The sequence below is a fragment of the Magnolia sinica genome, chromosome 16 (genome assembly GCF_029962835.1).
Source record: "Magnolia sinica isolate HGM2019 chromosome 16, MsV1, whole genome shotgun sequence".
Classification (NCBI taxonomy): domain Eukaryota; kingdom Viridiplantae; phylum Streptophyta; class Magnoliopsida; order Magnoliales; family Magnoliaceae; genus Magnolia; species Magnolia sinica.
Genome location: NC_080588.1, coordinates 28,116,627 through 28,141,202, shown reverse-complemented (window position 1 = coordinate 28,141,202; position 24,576 = coordinate 28,116,627). Strand labels below are relative to the sequence as shown.

Genomic DNA, 24,576 nt, shown 5'->3' with positions numbered 1-24,576 from the left:
ATAAGCTATTGCCCCAAAATGATGCTTCATTTATTTCTTCTAATCTCTGATATTTATAAAGTAGAAAGTCTGCAATTGCCACTATTTCTTCTCTTAACTATCTATTTCTAAGCAACCAATGGAATGTGAGGAACGCGGAGGGTATATTTGGACCACCATACATATCATAGGTTTGAAGATGAGATGATTCAAGTGGACAATCTAATTAGGGAAACCCAGGCTATCTGTTTGATGAGCACCCCACAGATAAGATATTGACCAAAAACACTCCATAAAAAAATTCTAGTGATCCAATGGTGCACATCATTAGGCCAAAAGACTGGTCCACATGATGGAAAGCTCAGATGTTACACACATGTTCCAGCTCAGAATGTGTGATGCAAAGTGTGGTTGTGTGTGGATTGCTTTGCATCACATGCAAGCCTAGTCTGGCTAAAAAGTTAAGCTAACACTGCTGGTTAGGCCAAAAGTGAAAAAAATGGACCATAAGCATCAAATGGCTATTAAAATTTTAATTCATAATCTGTGGATGCCTGAGTTGGCTGGTCTGGAAGCTAAAAATGAAAGACTTGACAGAGTTTGAAGAAAACAAAAGTTCTTGTAATATAATACATTCAAAATACATACTCTTGGTCTTCTTTTATTGAACATTATCTGACCTGAAAGGACAGCTAACATTGTGTCCAGACGAGGGTGTAGCCATATCTGACCTGAAAGGACAGCTAACACTGTGTCCAGATGAGGGTGTAGCCATGACCTTTTCTTTTCCGCATGAGTTTTTCCATGTTTATATCTTTCTATGCATATGTTCTTGTGGGGCAGAAGCATGCAATCTTGACCCCCTATCAATGATGGACTTTTGAAGCTGTAACTTCATTTTGCAGCTTGGTACCTACTATACTAGCTGATGTTTGGATATACTCTCTGGCCCACTTGAAGCCTTGGCTCTGGATCGTTGTCTTTCCATCCACCTAATCTCATGTTCTCCTCATACTTCAACAAGATCCCAAAGAAAATCTTCCCCTGCTTCCATGCAGAAAAAAGTCCTGATTATAAACACTTACATACTTCACAACTAACAAACTCACATTTTGTCCACCAACGGCAGTTCCAGGAACCTCGGAAGGGGATGTATAGAGTCCAGTCTGCACAAGTGGGGCCAATGTTGCATTATCAAGACTGTTGATCTGATGAGCGCCATTATTAATGGGGGATGCCACAACAATCTTGCGCATTAAAGATCCTAACCTCCTGAGCCTTTGTTTCTCTTCTTAATTATCTATTTGTTGGTCAATAATCAAAGGATTAGGATCCTCCAAACTGCCAGACTTTGGGGGCATAAGCAATACAGTATGGCGCCAATAAGAACAAAAATGGTCTCAGTTACAGAAACATCAGCTCCACTTGCAGCGCATATCAGGATACCATATTGTGTTTCCTCTCTGAGAAACTTGACCTTGCAAAGGCCATTACATCTCTACTAGACCATGAGAATTGACAGAGGCATTAGAATCCACACAATTAGTTATTAGAAGTAAACCATAATATATAATATGATCATATATGAAAAGGTTTTTTAAGCAAGTGAAGGGGCATTTAGGTAATTCAGGCCAAGTTGTCTTAAACCAAATCCTGTCCTCTCCACCAAAGGAGGGTAAGACTCTTGAGATAATTCAGCATCATTTTGAAGAGGGTGTAGTGACTCATATCCACACATGAGGCACTCAAGTACAGCTATTAATGCAGGGGCATTTTCAAACTAGGCTCGAGTGGGGTGGCCTGTGGGATGTAAGGGCACACTTGGGGTGGGCGGCCTGTGTGAGGCGGGCCCCACCCATATGAGGCGGGTGGCTTGTGTAATGTGGTACTCGTGTGTTTTGGGGCCCACAAGGGGGGTTCGGATGAGTTCCTAACCCATGAGATGTGGGGCCTGGTCTGTGAGATAAATGAATTGATTCGCTATGCTCTAACAGTTGGAGCTTTTAGAGAAAGTGGTTAATTGTCCTGCATGGTTATTAACGCAGGGGCATTTTCACACTGGGCTCGAATGGGGTGGCCTGTGGGATGCAGGGGCACACTCGGGGTGGGCAGCCCGTGTGAGGCGGGCCCCACGAAGGGGGTTCGGCCGAGTTCCTAACCCATGAGATGTAGTTTAGTGATTTGGATGGGTTGGATTGCACAAGTACACAACTATTGTGGAAGTCCAGCATTGTCAAAAGAAACCTACTTTTTCCAACTACTTCCCTGCTGTCCCACGATTTGCAAACCATCCTCTCTTCATATGTATTGCATGTGCCAATTTTACTATATATATAGTGCCTGTTGTAATCAGGCCGGATGGCCATAATGCGTACTAGAGATAATTTTAAATGGCAATCCTAAGAAAATGCTGTCATCATAACGGCCAGTACAATGTCTTGTTATTATGATTGTAATGACCACTATAATGCAACATGTTCATTTTTAAACATTTTAAGGCCTCATAACAGCTCCAATAGATGTTATAAAGCACTTGTAACAGTTGATTAAGAAAACTAAACATGGCAAAGTTGTTCATAATAACTATGAAATAGTCTACAATAGTAAGGCAGGGGGATGCAGATTGGGTAATACCCCTGCCCGTCCCTAGCTAGGAGCATACAAGGGCTCTGGGGGGCCACCATGATATATGTGTTTTATCAACACCGTCCATCTATTTTGGCATATCATTTTAGGGTACCAGTCCCAAAATGAGGTAGATCCAAGGCTCAAATGGACCACACCACAGGAAGCAGCAATTATAATGACACCCACCGTTGAAACCTTCCTAGGGCCCACTGTGATGGTTAATTTCTATCCAACCTGTTCATGAGGTCACATAGACCTGGATGAAGGGAAAACACAAATATCAGCTTGATCCAAAACTTTTGTGGCCACCAAAAAGTTTTCAATGGTAGGTGTTTAATCCTTTGTGTGGTCCACTTGGGCCTTGGAACTGCCTCATTTTTTGGGCATGTACCCCACATGATATGTCAAAAGGAATGGGCGGTGTGGATAAAACCCATACATCACAATGGCCCCTTAGAGCCCTTGTCCGTTCCTAGCTAGGGATGGACGGGGAAGTACCCAATCCACATCCTAAGGCAGGTGGCTGTTTTCTGGCAATAAAGCCCATAGCAAAAACTTCATGATTAGTTGAATGACATGAGTTTTAAGCCATCTCAATGATGGGGTTATTTTGAATTCACATCGCTATCGACAACAGATGAATTATGGGATCCTCAACCCAAGGCTTCGCATATTGCTTACTTTTCAGGTCTTGACCAATGAGGCCCATGGTTCAGTAATCCAGAACATCGGTCACCTAGGTGTCACCATGGATGGACCATGCTCCGAAATCACCTCGATAGGACCATCCTAACCTTTCAATTATAGGCCTACCGATAGACAATAGAAAAGAGAAATACAACAATGTTCCCCATTCAACTGAAGAAATGTCCAAGATTTGTGGCTGCGATCTTCCAATCTGGAAGAGTTTTGAGGCATGGTTCATCCAAGGTGGGATGAAACAGATTAGGTCAGGATAACTGAAACATGGGCCCCATTTTTCAATCGAACACCCGAGCATACTGTGGGTCAAGGACTTAAGTTTCCTCTTTAGAGAAAGCATACCAACTGTTGTGATTACCCTCAAACTACCCATGATCTAGACTGACCTGCACACGTCTGTAAGACGCTAATGTTGCCAAAGGTTCCTTCAATTTCTGCACTTGTCCAGTTTGGGGATTAAGATTTATCATTTGACAACGGTTGCATCCACCTAATGACTGCAGAGACACAAGGAAAGAAAAGAGCATAGGTAGAGCTGTGAGAAATGGATCAGCTAGGAAATTTCAGAAGGCAAAGATATGATATGCATGATAAGAGATAATATCTGAATTGAATTGTTTATTATCGGTTAAATTAAATGGGAAATGCAGATAAAAATTATGTTAAGGAGACCAAATGGATCAGTTAGGAAATTTCAGAAGGCAAAGATATGATGTGCATGATAAGAGAGAATATCTGAATTGAATTGTTTATTGATCAGTTAAATTAAACGGGAAATGCAGACAGAAACTATGTTAAGGAGACCAAATGTTGGTATTTTCTTGGGGTTGAGGAGATTGTTTGTCCTTTTGATGGTGATGATAACCAGTTTTCTCACAAATACACTCACATTATGGTGTACGGGACATGTTCGTTGCATTTCATGGGAATCTCAATTATTGCACTTTGCAAGAAAGGTTCAAAAGAGAGGATTATACTACAATAATGGTCTACAGGCATTACCTTGTTACACTCTGGAAAATGGAAAAAATGGTAGGTGATGTTTCTTAAAAATTAGTATACTTGAATTTTGTTTCAGAAGTTAATTATATTATTTTTATGTTCATTTGTTTTTCGACTAACAGCCTTTTACATATAAAAGATGACATTCCATTAGTTAACAGTGTTATATTTAAATACATCCAGTACGAGTATTGGCTGTTATGCCAAGTATATAATGGACATTATTTTTTAACAATCAGCCATTATATTTACCTAATGGCTGTCATTTACAGAGGTGTTATTCATTACTTCTTTTTTGAGAGATAAGGTGCTATTTATTACAAATTTGACATAGAGTGATCGTTCCCATTATAATGGCCGATACAACATTTCTTCAACCATGTTCAAGGGTTCTAAGGTGTGTAAAAATGGTTACGTAACAGCCTTTACGTAATGGTATCTGTGATACCCGTTATGAGATACGGCAGTGTAATGGTCCCCCTTTTAAAACGACACTGTAATGGATCGTTACGATAAAGACGGGGACATCGCTGGTGATAAAAGCTGGTATTCTGAAGCACGCACAAAGCGAACAAAGTCAATACATGCAAATGACTCGTACGTCAACTGAACACACTCTATGAGCAACCTGAGAGTAGTGATTCTTTCGACTTTCTTAGAATTGCCGACTTTGTGCTCGCTTCAACGCTGCTCAATCCCTATCTCAACAACCAGTGCTCGTAGTTCAGTTGCCTAAATCTCTTCCTTATTTGCTGCTACCTTGCCCTAAGTCCAAAAACCAAACCCCTTAGCTCCCCGGGACAGGCATCGATGGTCAATTTTTGGTTGCTGCAAAACCTCCGCAAAGTCGTAAGACCATGTATGGGGGCTGATGCCTGCCCAGTGCCAGAAGGTTAAGGAAGTTGGTGACTTGATGACGGGGGAGCTTGCGACCTCAAACTCGAAGTAGCTACGGCTAGCATGCATTGGTACTGGATCGCCACGACTTATGCTTCTCATATCAATGCTTCCTAAGCTGGTAATACGGGCTACGCTACTACAGAGCTACTACTACTACGAGCGCTTATTGGTTGAGCAACAAGAGCATTGTCCAACCAAACGTGGAAATTTGGTGCACCCTCAACAAAACAAGCTAGTCGGCCTACAACGGTAACTTGTAACGGTAAAGAAAGGGTTTTTTTTTTTTCCTTTTTTAGGTAGCGCTGTGAAGGGATTTTTTTTTTTCACTTTTCTTCGATTGTTTTTCATGTTTTTGGTTTGTAGGGGTGATTCTTTCATCCACTCTTGTGCTTCTCATATTCATATATATATATATATATATATATATATATATATATATATAAATTTTTTGGGTAATTTCTGGAATGAATAGTGTTAGTTCATAAAATTCAGCAACAATTGATTTTCTTTTTCTTTTCTTTTGAGTGTGGATGGTTGGAATACGTGTAGAATCATTAGATCTACACATGCATGCTTTAGATCAGAATTTGGCATCTCATTTTCTATTTTTTGTAATTTTTCTATTTTCGGGTAATTTCTAAAATGAATAGTGTCAGTTCAAAAAATTCAGCAAATTTGGATTTTTTTTTCTTTTCTTTTGAGTGTGAATGGTTGGAATACATGTAGAATTATTAGATCTGCACATGCATGCTTTCGATCAGATTTTTTTTTCTTCTAGAATGAATAGTGTCAGTTCATAGAATTCAACAATACACACACACACACACACACACACACACACACACACACACACACACATTCTTCCGAGTGTGGATGGTTGGAATACTTCAAATTCAATTTTAAATTTCTGATTTGTATAATTGTATTTGTTTATATGTTTATATTTTGATAGATGAGGAGCTTGATTCTTTTAGAGTAATTTGAGGTTGTAGTGACTTGTGAGTCGTGGACTTGTATAGACTTATGTTGAGAGCAAGAGAAAATGGTGGCTCAACTAGGAAGTGATATTGGATGATAGTACTGTAAGAGAATGGGTGAAGGTAGGCACCATATGAAATGCAACTATTGTGGAAAAATAATAACTGGAGGCATCACACGAGTCAAACAACATTTGACACATCAAAGGAGCATATCGCAGGCGCACAAGTGTGCCCAGAGAGGTAATGTAATTGATGCGACAAAATTTGGAAGAGATGACAGGGAAAAACTAGCATGCAAAAGAAAAAGCAAGATGCTCTTGAAGTGGCTCGACAAAGAGGTGTTTGGTCCTGATAATATGGGAGTTGATGATGACGAGAATATTGAGTCCGATGAGGATTCAAATCGATAGGTGACGATCGCAAAAAGTGACTGTGTGCACCACTCGTGAAGATGAAGAGCATTGGTGCATGTTTGTGGGGAGGGGGTTCATAGGTGACTAGGGCACTCGAAGGATCCTCATGTAATCCAATTCTATTTAGGAAGAAGATAACAAAGCAAATGATGTGTTATACCAAATGTTGGCTAAAATTGTAGTTGAGAAGCTTGACATGCCAGCAACCAAGTTATTCATACAAGACAGCATAGCTCCAAATGTTGCCAACTTTCCATACTGGCAATGGATGATGGATGCAACGACAATGGCAAACAAAGAAGTGAAAGCACCCACAACACGCAAGATTAGGGGAAAATGGACAAATGCAAAGTACTAAGATGTGAGGGTTGTCGTCGCCACCTTTAAACCTGTATGACAAACTAGAGGATGCACCATTACATGAGATGGTTTGATTGACTCAACTAAATGTAGCATAAACAACTTTATGGTGTGCTACTACTTGGAAATGATGTTCTATAAATCAATTAATGCATTGGAGGCAATGAAAAAAGCAGGCCCTTATGAATAGGATGGTGAATGAGCTTGGGAGAAAAATGTGGTGCAGATTGTAATCAACAATGAAATAATATATAAATCAGTAGGTAAAATGTTGATGGATAAGATAAAAAAATTTATTTTGGTTACCATGTGCTGCACACTGCATCGACCTTATATTATAAGATATTAGAAAGAAGAAGATTGTTACAAACTTAGTTGAAAGGGCAGGGGAAGTGATAACATTCATTTACTAACATAATCAACTAGTTGCTATAATGAGGAAGTTCATGCAAGGGAGAGAGCTACTTAAGCCTACAACAACTCGAGCATCGGGGAGAGTTGAGCGAGATGCTTGTTTTTCATGAGTTGCTCAATACAAAATATGGGAAGGAGACATTGGGGACTGTGGTTGAGATTGTATAGATCATCAGGCACAACAAATATTGGAAGAAGGTTGTGAACATCATCAAGGTGATGGACCCACTAATGAGAGTCTTTCGCTTTGTAGAATCTGACGAGATACCTACTATGGGCTCTCTATGATGCTATAGATAAAGCGAAACTTACTACTCGTGATTGTAAACATTTATGGATTATTTAAAGATAATTGACAAACATTGTGGATGAATCAACTTCACCACGACCTTTATGCAACATGTAAAGTCTCATTTTAGTAATGTCTAATGCATGTACATTATGCACTTGTTTTTATTAGCACACTAAGTTAATTTTATGGTATAATCATTAAAGTCTTTGTTGTCATTATTGTAATGTAGGATACTAAAATTTGCGATATCAAATGTTGCTTCATTTGTTGAGGATGAAGAGGTCCATGTCGGCCTCAAGAACCTGATAAAGAGATTAGAGCCTGACATAAAATTGTAAACAATAGCGTTGAATGGAGTACAAGTTTATATATATATATATATATATATATATATATATATATATATATATATATATATATATATATATATATATATATATATTCTATATAGTTGATTAGTGAAAGCATTTTGGAGAAAGTGCAAAGACTCTAAAGACTAGCAGTGTAAGTGTTGAGCCAGACAACTTCTTCCTCTACCTGTAAGAGCAAGTGGAGTTGTTTTGCACTCATCCTTTCGAAAAATAAGAATAAGTTGAAGGCCAGGAAATTGGATTGACTCGTTTACATGCAGTACAACATGAAACTAAGATTATGGAATTCAAAGTGTATGGCAGACCTAGTTGAAGAAGGCGAATTTTGTCCAATAAACTTGCACAACATATACGATGAAGAGGACCTGCTTCTACCAAAGTTGGAATAAAGGGCGAAATAGGTAGAAGAGGATAGTGGAGAATGTTGAGGTGCACGACCCGGTGTTGCTCATGGGGCAACAAGAGAGTCGTGCAACTATCTTGAAGTCGAGTAAGGTTACAAGAGATTTGGCTCAAGAAAAGATTAGCATGTCAAAGGAAATATCAATCTACACAGCAGATTTACAGCTTTACAGATTTACAGATTTACAGCTTTACAGATTTACAGATTTACAGCTTTGCAGATTTACAGATTTACAGCTAATATCTACAGCTTTGACTGATATGACAGTTATACAGATTTATTCCTTCCTTAATTAGGATATATTAGCTGTACAGTATATTTAGATAGATGTATATATGTAAATCTGCTGTAGATATTAGCTGTAAATCTGTAAATCTGCAAAGCTGTAAATCTGCTATAAATCTGTAAATCTGTAAAGCTGTAAATCTGTAAATCTGTAAAGCTGTAAATCTGCTGTGTAGATTGATATTTCCTTTGACATGGTATCAGAGCTCTGATACCATGACAATTTAGAGTCCTTTTGAAAAAGTCTTCCTTGAGATCACCGTGGAGAAATGCGTTCTTAACATCCATTTGATGTAAGGGCCAGGATTGAGATGCAGCAAGAGCGAGTATAGTTCGGACAGTGGTCATTTTGGCGACCGGTGCAAAGGTCTCATCATAGTCGAGACCATATTCTTGTTTGTTGCCAAGTGCCACTAACCGAGCTTTGTAACGATCTATGGACCCATCGGAATTAAGCTTGATAGAAAACACGAACTTACTGCCAAGGGGTTTCACGGAGGAGGGACATGGAACAACATCCCATGTTTGGTTTTCTTCAAGTGCGAGAAGTTCGGTTTCAATTGCTTTTCGCCAACACTCATGCTCCATTGCCTGTTTATAAGATGAAGGAAGAGAAATAGACGACAAAGTGGCTGTGAAGGATGAAGGAGAAGAGAAACCAAACCTATCTGGGGGTCTACGAACTCGAGTACTGAGTCGGAGAGAGGGAGGTGCAGGTGCTGAAACAGGAGCAGCAGTCGGGGAAGAAGGTTGGTGGGAAGGTTGGTGGGAAGTGGCGGTGGAGCGTCGTCGATACACTAGGAGAGGTTTAGAAGGGACTGGATCTGCAAGAGAGTTAGGAAACATAGGCAAAACAGAAAATGAAGGAGAAACATGATCCTGATGGGTAGAAAAGAAATATTGATTTTCGAAAAAAATCACATTTCTAGAAACTCGAATGCGACACAGATTTGGATCATAGCAAAGAAAACCTTTCTGCTATACTGAATATCCTAGAAAAGCACATTTAATTGACTGAGCCGTAAGTTTTGTGCGTTCATGTGCAGGAAGATGAACATAACAGACACAACCAAAGGTACGAAGGTTAGAATAAGTTGGAGGGTGACCAAATAACCTGGTGAAAGGTGAGTCATGGTTCAATGTGGGAGAAGGCAATCTGTTAATGAGATGGACAGTAGTGGAAAGAGCTTCACACCAAAATCGAGAGGGCGTGGAAGATTCTAACAGAAGAGTGTGAACCACATCAAGAAGGTGATGGTTCTTCCTTTCAGCCACTCCATTTTGTTGAGGTGTCGAAGGGCAAGACCGTTGAGAGATGATGCCATGATTCTGTAAGAAGTCCTGAAACAAATGAGACATATACTCACCCCCATTGTCAGAACGAAGGATTTTGACATGGGCCGAAAATTGTGTCTGAATATATGCATGAAAAATCTTTAAAACAGAAAATACTTCGTCTTTGGAATGAAGGAAATAAATCCATGTGAAACGACTATAGTCGTCAATAAAAGTGACAAAGTATTTGTAATTAGCATGCGAAGTGACTGGTGCCATACCCCACACATCACTATGTATCAGATCGAAAGGTTTGACAACATGCGGTGTGTGAAAAGGAAAGGGTAGAGTTTTACTTTTGCCAAGTCTACAAGAATTGCAATCAAACTGAACAACACTAAGAGATGGTGTTTCATTATTCCCAGGAAAACCAGATTTCAATAAAGCATGAAGTACATTAGAGTTTGGATGTCCGAGACGTTTATGCCACGCTCGGTAATCAACATGAGCAGAATTACAAGCGACAAAAAGCAAAGAAAAAGAAGACAAAGGAAATTGAAGAGGAAAAAGACGTCCCACTTTAGGCCCCCTCGCGATCATCTTGACTGTTGATCCTGCACAACACAACCAGATTTAGAAAACTCTACTTTACAATCATTATCAACTAACTGACCGACAGACACAAGATTGGTGGTAAGACCGGGAGATACGAAGACATCAGTGAGAGAGGAGGAAACATCACCAGTGGCCGTGATAGGTAAATGATTGCCATCAGCAGTATGAATTTTGAGATTTCCAAAATATTTGTTTACATTGGTAAGAGAAGCAGCATTGTTTGTCATATGATGGGAAGCCCCGGAATCAAAGTACCAAGGAGATGATGTAGTGAAGGGTTTACCTGAGAGTCCTAAAGCTGAAAATGCAGAAATGATCATTTGTTGAATCATGTCAGGGGTCACGGGTTGGATTGAAACGGGAGCAGGAGCAGGAGCACTTTGTGTTGTATTCACCAAACTACCCGCACTAGAAGAGCCAACTGAGACAGTATATGCTGTCTCCGATTTCTTGGGGGGTCGAGTTGGGCATTCCTTGATGATATGGCCATCCTTTTTGCAATAGTTGCAGAATTTTCGGGGACAGTTTGCAGCATAATGACCAAATCCCTTGCAACAGAAGCACTGAACAGTGCTCATATCCCTGCTTCGTGGCCTGCCTTGTGCTGCATAGGCTACAGGAACAGATGTAGATCGTCGTTGTTCCATGGTGGTTTGAGTGAGAAGGCGCTGTTCCTCGCGAAGAAGATCATTTAGGCATGTATCCAAGGAGGGGACAGATTCTCGGTTCATAAGATTGGATCTGGTGCCTTCAAATTCAGACCTTAGTTTCATTAGAAATTGATCCCTCTGAGTAGTTTCATGGACAGATTGAACAGAACTAAGACCTTCGGATGGTAAGTCAGCATAAACTATATCAGTGTATTCAGCCTAAAGACTAGTGAATCTAGAGTAAAAATCAGAGATAGAAAGACTATCATGTTGGAGAGTGGCCAATTCATGTTCAAGCTGGAAACGACGAGCAGTGTTTTGTTGACTGTAGACCTTCTTTAGGTATGTCCACATCTGAGCTGCAGTCTGAGAAGATCGAAGGTTCAAGATGTTGGGTTCAACGGATCCCAAAATCCATGCCATAACTTGTGCGTCCTTGACTTCCCACTTGGCGTGTCGGTCTTTGTCTCTGTCTTTGTCAGGAGCTAGGTTACTGCCATCAACATGTCCCCACAGCTCTTTACCTTTGACGAAAATCCTGAAATGAAACGCCCAAGCAGAGTAGTTCTTGCCATTGAAACGAATCAAAGAAACATCAGACTTATCGGAAGACATGAGGTCAACAGAACTAGAACAAGAATAACCGAGACTAAGAAACTTGAGAGCACGAGACAAATGGAAATTTAGAGCTATATCTCTGATACCATATATACATCTATCTAAATATACTGTACAACTAATATATCCTAATTAAGGAAGGAATAAATCTGTATAACTGTCATATCAGTCAAAGCTGTAGATATTAGCTGTAAATCTGCTATTAGCTGTAAATCTGCTGTAGATATTAGCTGTAAATCTGCTGTAAATCTGTAAATCTGCAAAGCTGTAAATCTGCTGTAAATCTGTAAATCTGTAAAGCTGTAAATCTGTAAATCTGTAAAGCTGTGAATCTGCTGTGTAGATTGATATTTCCTTTGACATAGCAACAATGAAACTAATATAGATGACGACGAGAATGATGAAGATGCCCCCGCTGGTCCTACTTCTGGTGTTGTTGAGCACAAGTGGGTACAACCATCTATAGAATTAAAGGCCGATGTGCATTGAGTGATTAGGAGTCGGATTTATGAGTGTATTAAACATGGAATGACTAGTCATGGGAGGAGTGCCATAGGGAAGCAGGGCACAAATGGCACTGGAGATGGATCACCAAAACATTATAAGGCTTACAAGTCATAAATCTTGTATAGTATGCGCAGCTTGAGGAACTTTCTTATTAGACTAGTCCTGGTTGATATGATCCAAATGGAGTAGGTCGATACAAGGGATATAGATACTCGGATCCGGATCTGAGTTATTCATCATCCCAGTCTCACTCTCAGTAATATTAGATTGGTTGATGGTTCCCATTCCAAAGCCCTAGGAAAGGGAACTTTCTGTCTTTTTGATTCCTTGTTTGTTTCTTCCATAGTTCATGTTCCATCTTTTCCATCTAGTCTTCTATTTGTAAGATCTTTGAGAAAAGAACTGAATTGCTATATCATTTTTTTATCCGTCCTATCGTGTTATCCAAGATTTGGAAACGAAGAATATGATTGGTGGTGGTCATGAAGATTGAGGGCTTTATCTTCTTAACCATGACCGACCTAGTTCTGCTCATGTTTTAGCTTCTGACATAGAGAATAAAAATCATGTGACCCTCTACCACACTCGTCTAGGTCATTTATCTTTTCAATCATTATATCAATTGTTTCCTGGAAAGTTCAATAAATGTAATAACTTAAAATGTTAAACTTGTTAGTTATCCAAGCATTGTCAGACTACTTTTCCCTTCAGTAATACAAAGATATTGAATCCTTTTCAACTCATCCATTCAGATGTATGGGTATTTGGCTTCAAATATATGTATATTTTTTCATTTATTGATGATTTCTTTTGATATACATGGGTTTACCTCCTAAAGTGTTGCATGAAGTCCCATTAATTATAAAGATGTTTCATTAAATGGTTTCTACACGATACAATAGTAAGATAAAAAGATGTCAATTTGACAATGCTAGAGAATATTTGCATCATGATTTACAAAAATATTTCATTGACCATGGTGTAGAACATGTGGCCTTATATGCCATAATAAAACGGAGTGGTTGAGCATAAAAATCGACACTTATTGGAGGTTACCCAATTGTTACTAATAAGCATGTTAGTACCAAAGATATATTGGGATGAAGCCATTCTTCTTGCAACCTATATCATTAATCAGACTTCGACCTAATGTTTTCAAAGGAAAATACCCATTACAAATCTTACAACCTCATGCATCTTTATTTTAAACAACCCCCCCCCCCCCCCCACAAAAAAAAAAAAAAAAAAGTGTTTCGAGTGCACCTGCTCAGTCCACATTGTTGGACCGTCTTGCACAAAGTTAGGATGACAATCAATAAAATACGTGTTCTCAGGGTACTCAAACTCTCTAAAAGGATATAAATGTTAGTCCTATAAATCAAAATAGATATGTTTTTAAGGCTGTCACATTCTTTGAAATCATACCTTATTTCAATTCATAGGACAATACTCATACTCTTGCTCCTCTTCCCCTTCTTGTCTTGGATGATTCCCACATGGAAGAGGTTCCAAGCCCCAAAACCAATAAAAGAACTATGGGTCTACTCTCGGAGGAAGAGAACTCTTCCCAAACACAACCACTCTTCAATGCTGGAGCTAGAACAAGAGGATCACCAAATTGCCCTTCACAAAGGAACTTGGTCTTGCACACATCATCCCATTGATAACTATATCTCATTTAAGTGTCTTTCTCCTTCTTATCAGCCATACCTTTCATCCATATCATTTGTTTCTATCCCAAACACGATTTGTATACACTTTGAATCATGTTAAATGGAAAGCAACAACGATAGAAGAGATGTTTACCCTTGAAAAACAAAATATGTGGGACTTGGTCACTCTTCCACCAAGAAAACATGTATTTGGGTGCAAATGTTCACCCTTAAATACAAGGCTGATGGATCGATAGACAGATGTAAAGCGCAACTAGTTGCTAAGGGCTTCAATTAAAAGTATGGCGAAGATTACGATAAAACTTTTGCCCCGGTGGCAAAATTAAACTATGTTTGCATCCTCTTATGTATCATTGAGAACCATAATTGTCCCTTGCATTGGTTGGATGTCAAAAACATGTTTTTACATAGTGATCTTCACATAGAAATATATATGGCTCTTCCTCTTGGTTTTCGGCCTAAGTGGGAGATTGGCAAATTCTTGTCTTCAAAAAGCTTTGTAATGCCTCAAGTAGTTACTTCGGGCCTGGTTTAAAAAGCTTGGCAATACGATTCCCAACATAAGATTTAATAGAAGTGACTTTGACCATCTTGTATTCATAAAACATACGACAATTCTTGTTGTATATGTTGATGACATCAATTTAACTAGCACAAGCATCACATTCACTGAGATAGACTATTAAGAAATACTTGGCCTTGTCATTTGAAATGAAGGATTGAGGGCTAATGAAGTACTTCCATGGAATTGAAGTGGCTCACTTAAAACAAGGAATCTATTTATCCTAACGTAAGTATGTGCTGGATTTTCTCTTTGAAGTGGTTTACTTGGTGCTTGTTCTATTGACTACCTATTAAAATAAATCATAAATAACATGAGAGACACTCAGATGAAATTGATACTCCCAGCATGTATCATCAACTAGTGTGTTGACTAATTTATCTCAGCTTTACTCGTCCCAACATCTCTTATGCAGTTGGAATTGTAAGCCAGTTTATACAACAACCTTGCCAACATCATCTCGAAGCAGTCTATTGAATTCCTCAGTATCTAAAAGCTCCACCTGGTCATGGTTTTCTCTATTTAAATCATGACCATTTGAGCATAAGTGGTTTTTGTGATGTTGACTGGGTTGGCTCCTCCAGTCGGCGCTCTACTACAAGGCATGTTTATAGGAGGAAATCTAGTTTTAAAAAAGCAAGAAGCAATCTTTTGTTGCTCTCACCTCCACTGAAGTCGAATATCGGGCAATGGCTCTTGCAGCATGTAAATTGCTATGGGTGAAAACCATTCTTCAGGATATGGGGTTCATAAGAAATTCAATTCCACTACATTGTGATAATCAAGCGGCCATACATATTGCATCAAATCTGGTCTTCCACGAACGTCCAAAGCACAATGGGGTTGACTATAATTTCATTAGGAAAAAATTAGCTGGCAAGCTTCTACATACACCCTTTGTTTGTTTAGAAGACCAATTAGTAGATGTCTTCACCAAAGCCACAACAACAGTTTGCCTCAAGACAATCAGTATCAAGCTCGGCACAAGTGATATCCATGCACCGACTTGAGGGGGAGTTAGACTTGTGGTGTACCTTATGATATTAAGATTAGCATTAGACCTAAATTAGGATTAGTCTTTCTAATGCATCTTTTATCTTCTTAGTATTCTATTTTAAATACAATTCTTATCCTATAATGTCTCTAAACTTTTCTATTAATACATCATTAAGGGGGAAATACACAACTTTCCCTACTCTTCTTCAGTGCCTCTGGAAGCATGGGAGACATGATCACTCTATGTCAGTGCCACATGTGGAACATATCACTAGATATGAACCATTTATTTAATAGGTCTAATAGTGGGTGGACCATATAAAAAATGACAATTAGGATGATCCTAAACCTGTAACTGGGGGCATGAAAATGGATACTCGAGAAAAAAAAATCAGCAAGAGTTAATATTCGGGGAGAAAAATAAAATAAAATCATTTAGATGGTTACGGTAATCCAGTTGAGTAATTTTTTTGTTAGAAGCAAATCAATGGAAGAGCCCATGGGATGAATTAGTTAAAGTAGTGGTACTGAGGTAGATGGTTCGGTGCAACCAAGGACCACCATGTGTATAGTACAAAATATGTGAAGCACAAAAATTCCATGTTTTTAGAGGCAATGAATCTCTTACCATTACAAGAATTCTTTTACCTTCCAGCTATGCTATTTTATGATGCCCATAAATGGATATGGACATGTATATGGGAAGTGGAGATATGGCATAAGACACACCTGAGTATGACATCTGATACTTCAATGACATAATAAAGTTCCTACCCAATAAACGACGAATCGAATAGGAGATAATTAACCCATATCTTAAGGGCCATGCACTATTTGGTGCCAGTGCTATTGAACATGGTACAATAGCTACGTTAAGCAGATACATGACAAAAAGTTATATTGTAGATGGTTTAAAATATAAACTAACAGCATTTAGATATTTTGTTGTGGACATCACTTTCTTTTGAAATTCTGTGGGGCGCTGGACTGAGAGAAAATAGTTTTCAATTCCAAGATCCTGCTAATGCTGGTTGAGTGCATCAAATTCCTTCATGCAGGTTGGGCATCCTTTCCAAAGTCTTTATAGGAGGGAACTGGCTTATCCCCAAGAATGCTGGAGCAAAGTTATTCAGGGAGGTGATGGTGTTTTAGACAAGTTGGTTTCTTGGTAGGCTCTGTCTATGGGTTGGCAGCAATTGAATGCTGACAGTAGTTTGTTGAGGAACCCCGGTCTTTTGAATCAGTTGCGATCAAAACCACCTAGGGGAGATCAAATTAACATATGTAGGTGCAACAGCTTCTGCTGATGCACATTCAGCAAAATTGACGGCAATTGGAGTGTCCCTTTTCCCTGAAAAAAAATTTCACTGGACCTATCATTATTGGAGGAGATTTTAGAAATGCTATCGTGTGGGCATCCCGTAGTAGTTTGTCCCCTTGGGAGCAGGTTTTTGTTGTCAATGAGATTAAAGAAATATGTTTTACTTTGAGAGCATTGTTTGAGTCTTGTTTTGAGAGAAGCTCATTGCAATGCATGCTTTAGCTAGGTGTATCTCGGAATGGCCTATCAATTGGGTTTTTTGTATTCACTACCTTGATGAATTTCTTTATCTTTTGCGTTTTTTAATAAAATGTTTTGCTATCAATAAGAAAAATTATAACTAGTGTTCAAAATATCGGTATCGCGTTACGTATTGCACCCTTGGGATACAGATATGTATCGGTTATCACATGGGATATATCGATCATATCGTGTAATGTATCGTCGTTGTTGGAAACATGGGCAAACATTGGAAATTGGTCGAATTTTTCAATGAAATTTCAATGATTCTTAAAAAAGTCATCAATACAAACTTACAAATCAAAACATTACAAAAAACAAGTGCACATAATAGGTTTTCTTTGTATGGGGTCCTAATCTATGTGTTGTCTAACTAAATTGATGCAAGTATATTCAAAGTTTATTCATATAATTTATAAATGTAAGAAGACGTGTGGAAACACAAGCAATGCATTCAAAAGCAAAAGAAGAATCACTACATCAGGCTACATACACGTTTGATTTTATGTTTGGACACAAAGATTGCAACCGATTTGCAAGAAATCGGGAAAATTTTATTTTATTTTTTCAATTTTCCACAACTCGTTCCTCTAAATCTCGAAATTGAAGCTCCCAATCCATGATTTTCATGTAACAATTTGACACTGATTTAACATGATTTACAGAAAAAATGATCAAAAATAAAAAATGATCATTGGATCGAACATGTGGGATCTATCCCACTACTTGTGCGTTTCGTGTCGCACAGGTGGGATACAAGATATATCGTGGGATATATCGGCCGACATTGTCGATATTTAAAACACTGAATATAACTAACAGATGTTCCGAAAGCTTACAGTAAAACACGCCTTCCCTATAGTAAGATTCCTCCAGTTATCCTCTGCATATGGCTCGGCTCCTGAAATGACGAGATTGGGGCGAAACCTCATTGAATCAATATGAATGGGCAGTTGATGACCGGGACTTCTATTTTGTGGGTCTGCAAAACAAGAAAGCATGGCTTTCATGAATTTTTGCTAAGAAACTACAAGTTAATATTTAGATTGTAGACAGCAGGTTTGTTAGGTCCTATAACTCAGTACAAATGTTCACTTATCAGTATTGAAACCTACAATAACCAGATACGGCATGAATGTGGCAATGATGTGGTAAGAGCATGCTTTAACACCTAATTTTGATGGTTAGACATATATTAGATATGCGTATATGACTTATTTATCTTGAAAATAAATGCAAAGGCAATCTCCAAGAAAAGCATCTTGACTCCATCATCAAAGTGCAGCATGCATGAGGGATCCGAGCCATTCATCAAGTTTCTCCACCATGTACATGTAATAATCCAGAAATCAGGCCAGTCGGATCACTACAGTGGGCAATGTGCACAACATAAATGGATGGGTAGTAAAGAATGTCCTTTGGTCTACATTCAATATATACGTTGTAGTGGCGTATAATGAATGAACCAGTTTAGGTGGATAAGGCAAATATATGCAGGACCTGTCTGATGAATGGCCCTGATCTCGCACATCTGCCACATTGGTATGTATTGAAAGCTCAGCTGGGTATCATCTGTCTAAACATTATCATAATTAATAAAAATAAAATTCTTTACCGAATCAAGCATTCAAATTCTTCCAATTACATTATGCTTCAAATACAAAAACAAAAGATAAACCAAGTCATAGTAATAATCTTTTGAACATAAGCATTATCAACATCATCATCCTCTAAGCCCCATCCCAATTACTTGGGGTTGGCTACATGAATCCTATTTCACCATTCCACTCTATCAAGGACCATATCCTCAGTTAAACTATAGGTCAAAGTTTTTTCTTACTACCTCCTCTCATGTCCTTTTAGGCCTTCCTCTTGTCCTTCTAACTTCAATATGAAGAACAAAAGTATGCAACAATTCGTGCAGCAGAGACCAAGAAATGAGCCGGTTAGAAGAGTTGGTGCAGGTTGAAGGCTCTAAAAGTGCAAGAGGAGGGCCCAAAAGGACATAGTTTGGATACCACCAATAAGTAACTTTTTAACTTTATGTTAAGTTAGTTACTTTTTAAACTTAAGCTTGCTTGGTAAGCACCATTGTAAAAGTAACTTATATGATATAAGTTACTTATCCCCAAGTTTTTTATATTCTTGCTTTTTGTTAATGGTTGGGTATGGGCCCATGGCCCTCTTGGTTTTGGTTATGGGCCTATGATCCACAAGTTTCTTGGTGTTTTTAGTCTTAGGATATGCTAGACATAAAGTTTATTGTACAGGGGTATTTTTGTTATATATATATATATACACACACTTTTTAAAATTTTTTTTTTTTATTACTTTAATAAAAGAGAAAAGGGGGCGGGGATGTGAAACCCTAACACATTCCTTTATTCCTTCTTCTCTTCTTCTTCTTCTCCTCTCTCTCTCTCTCTCTCTCTCTCTCTCTCTCCTATTCTCCTTCTTTCTTCTCCTTTTCAATCTCTATACCAATCTATATGGTATTAGAGGCCCATTAGGAGTGGTTCAAGCCTCACAATCTTCTCCAAGCCAACCCTAAGTTGCTAGATTTAACTTTAGGGATCTTTCAGAAACGTAGGGGACTGATCAGGCTTTAAGGGAAAGCAAGTTGCTGTTTTATTTTATTATTATATTTTTGTGTGTGCGCAGAAAACATGTTGGTTTCTGCGTTTTTCTTCAAATAGAAAGAAAATGCCCTAAAAAAAGGGAGCATAGATGCCTTGACAGATAATGAAGGCATGCTGATTTTTCATTTTATATATGCAGTTTTTGGTTCTTTAATGTTGGTTTCATTGTATAGATGTTGAATATTCTTACCCAGAAAGTTGTATGTGATGTGGGAACCATTTTGACATGAATTGGAGTTATTCTGGAATAGAAATTTCTGTGTTATGTGATTTTGGACATATAGTTGTGTGTGAATCTAGCGTTTAAAATTAGGGTTCTTCATTGGTGTTGAAGTAAAGTTTATTGTGGAATGTATATGGAGCCCAAAAGTATAGTTGGTGGTTCCTTGTGTCTTGGGGAAATGCAGGGTCCTTCCTTTAATGCCTCAATAACCTCCGTCAAGTTGAATGGGAAGAATTATCTTCTATGGGCCAAGCTTGTCGAGGTTTTTCTCTTATTAGCCCGTGAAAGGGATCAATATCTCACGGATCCTAAACAGGAGAAATCTGACCTTAAATACAAACAATGAGTGAAGAGCTTTCCATATATCATCTTATTATGTCTGATGTCACCCTCATGAAGAAGTAGCAGGAAGATATGAAAGTAGTGAAACTTCAATCTGAATTGCCAAAAGAGTACGAATCAGCAAAGGGTCAGATTTTGGGAGGAGCTTCTATTCCTTCAGTGGCAACGGTTTATGCAAGGCTTCAGAGTCTCCTTGGCAAGCGAATTTGATAATGTTAATGTTAATGCATCTGATAAAACTACATTGGCCAATTCTTCCAGTTATTTTAGTTCACAAGGAGGCCGTGGTGGACGTATTGGGTGTGGTGCTCTTTGTGGTGGAAGAGGTGGTAGATTCTCAAGGGGAGGTAGAGATGGTTGTGGTGTTCGAGGAGACCGTATGTGTACTCACCGTGGCTTGATAAATTATACTATGGACTTTTGTTGAGATCTTCATGGAAAACCCTCAAGGGACTAATCAAGCCCTTTTGGTAAAAGATGTTTCTTCTGATGGTAGATCCACTACTCTTGCTTCGTCTGAGCCTGATGGTGAATAGATAAGTATTCCATTATCATGAGAGGAATATGTGCGTTTTCTATCTTCTAATGGATCTACATCCAACAACAATGCTACCTCCACCTCTACAACTACTTTAGCTCAATTAGGTAAAGTATGTCTTTTGTCATCTTCTGCCTCCCTTGGATCATCAACTCTGGGCATCCGACCATATTTCTGGTAATCCTACTTTCTTTTCTTCTTTTTAATTATGTTTCGTAAAATACATTGGTTACTTTAGCTGATGATACATTGTCTAATGTTGTTGGAGTTGGTATCACTCAACCTACTCTGTGTCATTAGTTTTATATGCACCCAAGTTTCCATTTAGCCTTTTATTTGTAAGTAAACTAACAAGGTTATTAAATTGTTCCATGTCCTTTCCTTCTTATTGTGTGTTTCAAGACCCCAAGACAGGTAGAACGATTGGTGGAGGCCGTGAGAGGAATGGTCTATATTACTTGGAGAGAGAACCAGTAGGTGCAATAGTACTTCCTTCAGATTTGGCAATTCAATGGCATCGTCCTTTAGGACATCCATCACTCTAGAATATACAAACTCTCATCCCATCTTTTCCCAAGATGTCAAAGTTAGAGTGCGAAGATTGCGAGCTGAGTAAACATCATAAAGTTCATTTTCAATGCAAAATTGACTCAAGAAGTGATGTATCATTTAAATTGGTTCATGGTGATGTGTGGGGACCGGCTTAAGTCCCAAGTTTGTTAGGTTTTAAATACTTTGTTCTCTTTATTAATGATTATTCTAGGATGAAGTGGTTATATCTAATAAAGAATAGGTTGGAAGAGTTTATTATGTATTTCAAAATTTTTATAATGAAATAAAGAATCAATTTGGTGCAAAATTGTGCATGTTTAGGTCAGATAATGTCATGGAATTTGTTTCTAAGGATTTTTAAACCCATTTATAAAGTTATGGCGTTATCTACTAGACCTCTTGTGCTTATATGCCCCAACAAAATAGGGTGATTGAACGCAAGAATAGACATCTAGTGTAGGTGACTCGAGCCTTGTTACGAGGAATGAATGTTTCATAAATCTTCTGGGGCAATGCAGTTCTTACTGCATGTCATTTGATAAATAGGATTCCCTCATCAATTTTAAATAGCACAACACCATTCTCTATGTTGTGTCTTGATCAACCATCTTTTCTTGTTCCTCCCAAAGTGTTTGGTTGTACTTGCTTTGCTCATATATCTGGGTCAAGTCAAGAGAAACTCTTGCCTCGTTAAGCTAAGTGCATTTTTCTGGGATATTCACATATTCAAAAGGGTTATTGGTGATATTTTGAAACTCTTAAAAAGCATTTTCTGACTGCTGATGTAACCTTCTTTGAAGATGTTCCGTTCTATGTTAAAGATGGTCGTACTGTTGACGCCAAATCTATGAAAACTCCCTTGACAAAGGTATTTCCTTCAAAATTTGATGTTGAAATACCTCAGAAGGATTTCAGAAAGACTTATTATAGAAAAATGAGAAAAGACCTAGCATGACAGACTGTTCCTCTTTAATTCACATAGTTAGCTACTGCTCCTAGTAAGGTTCTTAGTTCTTCTGAGTCTCCTGAGGTTGCAGATGATCTTTCTATTGCAATTCGGAAAGGTAAATGTTCTTGCATTACTCATCCAATTTCCAGCTCTGTCACTTTTACCCATGTGCCCACAAATTATCATAAGTTTCTCATTACCTTGTCCGCTGTATCCATTCCTAAGTTAGTCTAGGATGCATTGTCTAATGAAAATTGGAAACGAGCTATGGATGAAGAGATGAAAACCATGTACTCCACTAATACTTGGAAGCTGACTGATCTTCCTTCAGGTAAGACTCCGATCAAGTGTAAATGGGTGCACACAGTTAAGTTTCTACTAGATGGCTCAATTGATTGAAGCCATGTTGGTTGCTAAGGGATATACTCAGATTTATGGGGTAGATTACGTGGATACATTTTCCTTAGTGGCAAGGCTTTATTTAGTTTGGGTTGTTATATCTCTCATCGAGAATCATGATTTGCCTCTCTTTCAGTTGGATGTGAAGAATACATTCTTGTATGGAGTCCTACACGAAAAAGTTTAAATGGAACGATCTCCAGGGCATGTTGCTCAGGAGTTGTCTAAAGTATGCAGGTTCAACAAGTCAATATATGGGTTAAAGCAATCACCATGGGCTTGGTTTGAGAAGTTCAGTAGTGTAGTTGTATCATTTGGATTAAAAAGGAGTAAAGTAAAAAGGAGTAAAGTAGATCACTCAATCTTCTCAAAGCACTCAACTTCTGGCTACATTCTTCTGGCCGTGTATGTTGATGATATTATAGTGACTAGTGATGACTTTCGAGGGTATTAAAATGTTGAAGGCACACCTTTAAACTCAGTTTCAAATCAAAGATCTTGGTCTTCTTCGATATGTTCAGGGCATTGAAGTGGCAAGATCGAAAGTTGGAATAAATTTATGTAAGAGTTATGACCTATTAAAAGAGACAGGGATGTTGGGGGCCAAATTGGTTGATACTCCAATGGACCCTTATCTCAAATTAGAAGCTGAAGAAGGAGAATTGTAAGAAGACCCTGGTACATACAGGAGACTTGTTGGCAGACTCATCTATTTGGCTATCACCAAGCATGATATCTTTTTAGTCAGTGTGGTGAGTTAGTTCACGCAAAGTCCGAGGACACCACACCTAGAAGCAGTTATGAGGATCCTCAGGTATTTGAAATGTTCTCCTGGTAGGGGAATCCTATATAGAGTTCTTGGGCATCTTTTGGTAGCCGGTTTTTCAGACATAAATTATGCATGGTTGACACATGATAGAAGGTCGACTACAGGTTGTTGCACATTCCTAGGCGGTAATGCGGTTACATGGACAAGCAAGAAACAAGACGTGGTTGCCAGATCAAGTGCTGAAGCTAAATATAAGTCAATGGCACATGCGACTTGTGAACTCATGTGGTTGAAATCTCTTCTTCAAGATTTGGGTTTCAAAGTTCAGGTTCCAATGTCTTTACATTGCGATAATCAAGCTGCGATGCATATTGCCAATAACCCTGTTTATTTATTTATGAGAGAAGGAAGAATATAGAAGTTGATTGCCATTTCATTCGAGACAATATATATTAGGGACAGATCCACACACCTTATATTTCATCACATAATCAAATCGCAGATTTATTCACCAAGGCTCTTGGAAAATTTCAATTTGACAAACTTGTTTCCAAGCTGGACATGCATGACATTTATGCTCCAGCTTGAGGGGGAGTGTCAACAATTGGGTATGGGCTCATGGCCTTCTTGGTTTTGGTTATGGGCTTATGGTCCATAAATTTCTTAGTGTTTTTAGTCTTGGGATATGTTGGACAAAGTTTATTGTACAAGGGTATTTTTTGTCATATTTTCTTTTTTATTACTTCAATGAAAGAGAAAATGGGGTGGGGATGTAAAACCCAACCCATTCCTTTCTTCCTTCTTCTTCTTCTTCTTCTTCTTCTTCTTCTCTCTCTCTCTTCTTTTATCTTTCTTCTCTTTTTAAATCTCTATGCCAATTTACACTTCTCGACTTCTCTCTCTCTCTCTCTCTCTCTCTCTCTCTCTCTCTCTCTCTCCATGTGATGGATGGTCCATATCAAAGGAGGCCCCACTTGAT

At 38.5% G+C, this 24,576-nt stretch overlaps 1 protein-coding gene across 7 annotated transcripts in view; it reads right to left on the bottom strand.

Annotated features, from left to right (window-relative positions):
• Positions 1-470: 470 nt before the first annotated feature.
• LOC131228524 (molybdenum cofactor sulfurase) overlaps positions 471-24,576 on the bottom strand; it is a 186,266-nt gene continuing 162,160 nt past the window's right edge. For all 7 annotated transcript variants that reach the window (XM_058224221.1, XM_058224220.1, XM_058224222.1 and 4 more), the window contains 3 exons: positions 18,026-18,168; positions 3,696-3,806; positions 471-1,023 (listed from right to left, as the gene is read on the bottom strand). In XM_058224221.1, coding sequence (XP_058080204.1) covers positions 901-1,023; positions 3,696-3,806; positions 18,026-18,168 — 377 coding nt within the window. In that variant the 3' untranslated portion in view covers positions 471-900. The remainder of the gene's footprint in view (positions 1,024-3,695; positions 3,807-18,025; positions 18,169-24,576) is intronic.